At 43.9% G+C, this 8086-nt stretch overlaps 1 protein-coding gene across 4 annotated transcripts in view; it reads left to right on the top strand.

Annotated features, from left to right (window-relative positions):
• LOC109873054 (protein Jade-1-like) overlaps positions 1–8086 on the top strand; it is a 228137-nt gene that overhangs the window by 62026 nt on the left and 158025 nt on the right. For all 4 annotated transcript variants that reach the window (XM_031807570.1, XM_031807571.1, XM_031807572.1 and 1 more), the window contains one exon: positions 7189–7346. In XM_031807570.1, the coding sequence (XP_031663430.1) occupies positions 7189–7346 (158 nt within the window). The remainder of the gene's footprint in view (positions 1–7188; positions 7347–8086) is intronic.

Below are 8086 nucleotides of genomic sequence, written 5' to 3'. Positions count from 1 at the left end.
TTACCCAATACTACCTAACCCCTACCCAATACTACCTAACCCCTACCCAATACTACCTAACCCCTACCCAATACTACCTAACCCCTACCCAATACTACCTAACCCCTACCACCTAACCCCTACCTAATACTACCTAACCCTTACCCAATACTACCTAACCCTTACCCAATACTACCTAACCCTTACCTAATACTACCTAACCCCTACCTAATACTACCTAACCCTTACCCAACACTACCTAATACTACCTAACCACTACCTAACCACTACCTAACCACTACCTAACCACTACCTAACCACTACCTAACCACTACCTAACCCCTACCTTTTTATTTTTTTATTTTACCTTTATTTAACCAGGCAAGTCAGTTAAGAACAAATTCTTATTTTCAATGACGGCCTGGGAACAGTGGGTTAACTGCCTGTTCAGGGGCAGAACGACAGATTTGTACCTTGTCAGCTCGGGGGTTTGAACTTACAACCTTCCGGTTACTAGTCCAACGCTCTAACCACTAGGCTACCCTGCCGCCCCTACCTAATACTACCTAACCCTTACCTAATACTACCTTACCCAATACTACCTAACCCTTACCCAATACTACCTAACCCTTACCCAATACTACCTAACCCTTACCCAATACTACCTAACCCCTACCTAATACTACCTAACCCCTACCTAATACTACCTAACCCCTACCTAATACTACCTAACCCTTACCCAATACTACCTAACCCCTACCTAATACTACCTAACCCTTACCTAATAATAATAATAAATGTATTTATATAGCCCTTCGTACATCAGCTGATATCTCAAAGTGCTGTACAGAAACCCAGCCTAAAACCCCAAACAGCAAGCAATGCAGGTGTAGAAGCACGGTGGCTAGGAAAAACTCCCTAGAAAGGCCAAAACCTAGGAAGAAACAAAGAGAGGAACCAGGCTATGTGGGGTGGCCAGTCCTCTTCTGGCTGTGCCGGGTGGAGATTATAACAGAACATGGCCAAGATGTTCAAATGTTCATAAATGACCAGCATGGTCGTATAATAATAAGGCGGAACAGTTGAAACTGGAGCAGCAGCACGGTCAGATGGACTGGGGACAGCAAGGAGTCATCATGTCAGGTAGTCCTGGGGCATGGTCCTAGGGCTCAGGTCCTCCGAGAGAGAGAAAGAAAGAGAGAAGGAGAGAATTAGAGAACGCACACTTAGATTCACACAGGACACCGAATAGGACAGGAGAAGTACTCCAGATATAACAAACTGACCCTAGCCCCCCGACACATAAACTACTGCAGCATAAATACTGGAGGCTGAGACAGGAGGGGTCAGGAGACACTGTGGACCCATCCGAGGACACCCCCGGACAGGGCCAAACAGGAAGGATATATCCCCACCCACTTTGCCAAAGCACAGCTCCCACACCACTAGAGGGATATCTTCAACCACCAACTTACCATCCTGAGACAGGGCCGAGTATAGCCCACAAAGATCTCCGCCATGGCACCTAACCCTAACCCTTACCAATACTACCTAACCCTTACCCAATACTACCTAACCCTTACCTAATACTACCTAACCCTTACCTGATACTACCTAATACTACCCTACCAGTACCTAATACTACCTAACCCCTACCTAATACTACCTAACCCCTACCTAATACTACCTAACCCTTACCCAATACTACCTAACCCTTACCCAATACTACCTAACCCCTACCTAATTACTAACCCCTACCTAATACTACCTAACCCCTACCTAATACTACCTAACCCCTACCTAATACTACCTAACCCTACCTAATACTACCTAACCCCTACCTAATACTACCTAACCCCTTACCCAATACTACCTAACCCTTACCCAATACTACCTAACCCAATACTACCTAACCCTTACCCAATACTACCTAACCCTTACCCAATACTACCTAACCCAATACTACCTAACCCTCACCTAATAGTACCGAACCCTTACCTAATACTACCTAACCCCTACCTAACCCTTACCCAATACTACCTAACCACTACCTAACCCCTACCTAATACTACCTTACCCAATACTACCTAACCCCTACCTAATACTACCTAACCCCTACCTAATACTACCTAACCCCTACCTAATACTACCTAACCCCCTACCTAATACTACCTAACCCCTACCTAATACTACCTAACCCTTACCCAATACTACCTAACCCTTACCCCAATACTACCTAACCCTTACCTAATACTACCTACCCCTACCTAATACTACCTAACCCTTACCCAACACTACCTAACCCTTACCTAATACTACCTAACCACTACCTAACCCCTACCTAACCCTTACCTAATACTACCTAACCACTACCTAACCCCTACCTAATACTACCTAACCCTTACCTAATACTACCTAACCCTTACCTAATACTACCTTACCCAATACTACCTAACCCTTACCCAATACTACCTAACCCTTACCCAATACTACCTAACCCCTACCCAATACTACCTAACCACTACCTAACCCCTACCTAATACTACCTAACCCTTACCTAATACTACCTAACCACTACCTAACCCCTACCTAATACTACCTAACCCTTACCTAATACTACCTTACCCAATACTACCTAACCCTTACCCAATACTACCTAACCCTTACCCAATACTACCTAATACTACCTAACCCCTACCTAATACTACCTAACCCTACCTAATACTACCTAACCCTTACCTAATACTACCTAACCCCTACCTAATATTACCTAACCCTTACCCAATACTACCTAACCCTTACCCAATACTACCTAACCACTACCTAATACTACATAACCCTTACCCAATACTACCTAACCCCTACCTAATACTACCTAACCCCTACCTAACCCTTACCCAATACTACCTAACCACTACCTAACCCCTACCTAATACTACCTTACCCAATACTACCTAACCCCTACCTAATACTACCTAACCCCTACCTAATACTACCTAACCCCTACCTAATACTACCTAACCCTTACCCAATACTACCTAACCCTTACCCAATACTACCTAACCCTTACCTAATACTACCTAACCCCTACCTAATACTACCTAACCCTTGCCCAACACTACCTAACCCTTACCTAATACTACCTAACCCTTACCCAACACTACCTAACCCTTACCTAATACTACCTAACCCTTACCCAATACTACCTAACCACTACCTAACCCCTACCTAACCCTTACCTAATACTACCTAACCACTACCTAACCCCTACCTAATACTACCTAACCCTTACCTAATACTACCTAACCCTTACCCAATACTACCTAACCCTTACCCAATACTACCTAACCCTTACCCAATACTACCTAACCCCTACCCAATACTACCTAACCACTACCTAACCCCTACCTAATACTACCTAACCCTTACCTAATACTACCTAACCACTACCTAACCCCTACCTAATACTACCTAACCCTTACCTAATACTACCTAACCCTTACCTAATACTACCTAACCCTTACCCAATACTACCTAACCCTTACCCAATACTACCTAACCCCTACCTAATACTACCTAACCCTTACCCAATACTACCTAACCACCACCTAACCCCTACCTAACCCCTACCTAATACTACCTAACCCTTACCTAATACTACCTTACCCAATACTACCTAACCAATACTACCTAACCCCTACCCAATACTACCTAACCCCTACCCAATACTACCTAACCCCTACCCAATACTACCTAACCCCTACCACCTAACCCCTACCTAATACTACCTAACCCTTACCCAATACTACCTAACCCTTACCCAATACTACCTAACCCTTACCTAATACTACCTAACCCCTACCTAATACTACCTAACCCTTACCCAACACTACCTAATACTACCTAACCACTACCTAACCACTACCTAACCACTACCTAACCACTACCTAACCACTACCTAACCACTACCTAACCCCTACCTTTTATTTTTTTATTTTACCTTTATTTAACCAGGCAAGTCAGTTAAGAACAAATTCTTATTTTCAATGACGGCCTGGGAACAGTGGGTTAACTGCCTGTTCAGGGGCAGAACGACAGATTTGTACCTTGTCAGCTCGGGGGTTTGAACTTACAACCTTCCGGTTACTAGTCCAACGCTCTAACCACTAGGCTACCCTGCCGCCCCTACCTAATACTACCTAACCCTTACCTAATACTACCTTACCCAATACTACCTAACCCTTACCCAATACTACCTAACCCTTACCCAATACTACCTAACCCTTACCCAATACTACCTAACCCCTACCTAATACTACCTAACCCCTACCTAATACTACCTAACCCCTACCTAATACTACCTAACCCTTACCCAATACTACCTAACCCCTACCTAATACTACCTAACCCTTACCTAATAATAATAATAAATGTATTTATATAGCCCTTCGTACATCAGCTGATATCTCAAAGTGCTGTACAGAAACCCAGCCTAAAACCCCAAACAGCAAGCAATGCAGGTGTAGAAGCACGGTGGCTAGGAAAAACTCCCTAGAAAGGCCAAAACCTAGGAAGAAACAAAGAGAGGAACCAGGCTATGTGGGGTGGCCAGTCCTCTTCTGGCTGTGCCGGGTGGAGATTATAACAGAACATGGCCAAGATGTTCAAATGTTCATAAATGACCAGCATGGTCGTATAATAATAAGGCGGAACAGTTGAAACTGGAGCAGCAGCACGGTCAGATGGACTGGGGACAGCAAGGAGTCATCATGTCAGGTAGTCCTGGGGCATGGTCCTAGGGCTCAGGTCCTCCGAGAGAGAGAAAGAAAGAGAGAAGGAGAGAATTAGAGAACGCACACTTAGATTCACACAGGACACCGAATAGGACAGGAGAAGTACTCCAGATATAACAAACTGACCCTAGCCCCCCGACACATAAACTACTGCAGCATAAATACTGGAGGCTGAGACAGGAGGGGTCAGGAGACACTGTGGACCCATCCGAGGACACCCCCGGACAGGGCCAAACAGGAAGGATATATCCCCACCCACTTTGCCAAAGCACAGCTCCCACACCACTAGAGGGATATCTTCAACCACCAACTTACCATCCTGAGACAGGGCCGAGTATAGCCCACAAAGATCTCCGCCATGGCACCTAACCCTAACCCTTACCCAATACTACCTAACCCTTACCCAATACTACCTAACCCTTACCTAATACTACCTAACCCTTACCTGATACTACCTAATACTACCCTACCAGTACCTAATACTACCTAACCCCTACCTAATACTACCTAACCCCTACCTAATACTACCTAACCCTTACCCAATACTACCTAACCCTTACCCAATACTACCTAACCCCTACCTAATATTACCTAACCCCTACCTAATACTACCTAACCCCTACCTAATACTACCTAACCCCTACCTAATACTACCTAACCCTTACCTAATACTACCTAACCCCTACCTAATACTACCTAACCCTTACCCAATACTACCTAACCCTTACCCAATACTACCTAACCCAATACTACCTAACCCTTACCCAATACTACCTAACCCTTACCCAATACTACCTAACCCAATACTACCTAACCCTCACCTAATAGTACCGAACCCTTACCTAATACTACCTAACCCTTACCTGATACTACCTAATACTACCCTACCAGTACCTAATACTACCTAACCCCTACCTAATACTACCTAACCCTTACCCAATACTACCTAACCACTACCTAACCCTTACCTAATATTACCTAACCCTTACCTAATATTACCTAACCCTTACCTAATATTACCTAACCCCTACCTAATATTACCTAACCCCTACCTAATACTACCTAACCCTTACCCAATACTACCTAACCCCTACCTAATACTACCTAACCCTTACCCAATACTACCTAACCCTTACCCAATACTACCTAACCCTTACCCAATACTACCTAACCACTACCTAATACTACCTAACCCTTACCTAATACTACCTAACCCCTACCTAATACTACCTAACCCTTACCTAATACTACCTAACACTACCTAACCCCTACCTAATACTACTTAAGCACTACCTAATACTACTTAACCCTTATCTAATACTACTTAACCCTTACCTAATACTACTTAACCCGTACCTAATACTACCTAACCACTACATAACCCCTACCTAATACTACCTAACCCCTACCTAATACTACCTAACCCCTACCTAATACTACCTAACCCCTACCTAATACTACCTAACCTCTACCTAATACTACCTAACCCCTACCTAATACTACCTAACCCCTACCTAATACTACCTAACCCCTACCTAATACTACCTAACCTCTACCTAATACTACTTAACCCGTACCTAATACTACCTAACCACTACATAACCCCTACCTAATACTACCTAACCCCTACCTAATACTACCTAACCCCTACCTAATACTACCTAACCCCTACCTAATACTACCTAACCCCTACCTAATACTACTTAACCACTACGGATGGGGAGGATTGTGTAGTGAATGTGTAGTTTATGTACTACTCAAGATACACAGGAAAGTGTTCAGTTGGAAAACAGTAGTGTTTCCCGTAGTAATCAGGTAGAGGTGTTTACTACTTGATGTTGGTAGTAAATAAGTAGTCATTATTTTTCGGCTCTGCACGGTGCCGTGGGCCTGTGGCTGATGTGCTTGAGTATTTTTATTCATGGGGTTGGGGATCTGTGCTTATTATGGGACGGATAACATCAGTGCTGCTCCGCAGGCCTTCGGCAGGGCACAGGATTGAGTCTCTCTGAAGACACTGTGCGTCCCAAATGGTTCTGTTTTTAGTGTACTACAGTGTCCAGAGCCCTATGACCTTTGTTGGATGTTGAAATGTAAAATGCCCCTTTTTATGCTGGCTTTGTATACACAAATACTGTGTAGAGTTAATTGGAACTTTTATTTGACCACTGCCAACCGCAAAAGTACTTGTTTTGTGTACTTGTTTTGTGCTTACAATATAACTCTTAAATGAACCTAAATTAAATTAACATACAATGTACAGCCTGAGAGATGGTCATGTTTAGCCCAAAACCTGTCATTTCTTCTCAAATTCAAACTGCTATACAGATGCAAATGATTGTGATAATTTAACTGAATATCTGTCTTTCTCTGTTGTATTGTGTCAGGTGTCAACCCTCTTTGTGTTTTCTGTCAGGTGTTCCGGACGGACTTCATCACAGCCATGAAGCTGCCAGACTCGGCCCAGCTGGGCCCTGATGACTTCTATGTGCTGTCAGACCCCTGGAGACAGGAGTGGGAGAAGGGGGTCCAGGTCCCTGCCAGCATAGACGCCATCCCAGAACCTGTCGTCAGGTAGGGGCGATGCTGACTGTTTGAATATTTTGACTGCTCTAATACAGTACGACCATGGGACAACCACACTTAAAGGGATACTTCGGGATTTTGGCAATGAAGCCAGTGGCGCAGTGGTCTAAGGCACTGCATCTCAGTGTAAGAGGTGTCAATACGGTCCCTGGTTCAAATCCAGGCTGTATCACATCCGGCTGTGATTGGGAGTCCTATAGGGCGGCGCACATTTGGCTCAGCGTCATTAGGGTTTGGCCGGGATAGGCGGTCATTGTAAATTAGAATTTGTTCATAAACACTCTGGGATATGTGGGACGGTAGCGTCCCAACTCGCCAACAGTTAGTGAAAGTGCAGGGCGCCAAATTCAAAACAACAAAAATCTCATAATTAAAATTCCTCAAGCATGCAAGTATTTCACACCATTTTAAAGATAACATTCTCATTAATCCAGCCACAGTGTCTCATTTCAAAAAAGCTTTACAGCGAAAGCACCACAAACGATTATGTTAGGTCACCACCAAGTCACAGAAAAACACAACCATTTTTCCAGCCAAAGAGAGGATTCTCAAAAGGCACAATTAGAGATAAAATGAATCACTAACCTTTGATGATCTTCATCAGATGACACTCACAGGACTTCATTTTTACACAATATATGTATGTGGCAATCTGCCAGACACCTGGCTCATTCCCCTCTCATTTGGCCCTACCTCACAGTAGAAGCATCAAACAAGGTTCTAAAGAC

The sequence above is a fragment of the Oncorhynchus kisutch genome, linkage group LG28, assembly GCF_002021735.2.
Source record: "Oncorhynchus kisutch isolate 150728-3 linkage group LG28, Okis_V2, whole genome shotgun sequence".
In the NCBI taxonomy this organism is placed as follows: Eukaryota; Metazoa; Chordata; class Actinopteri; order Salmoniformes; family Salmonidae; genus Oncorhynchus; species Oncorhynchus kisutch.
This window is presented reverse-complemented; position numbering and strand designations above follow the sequence as displayed.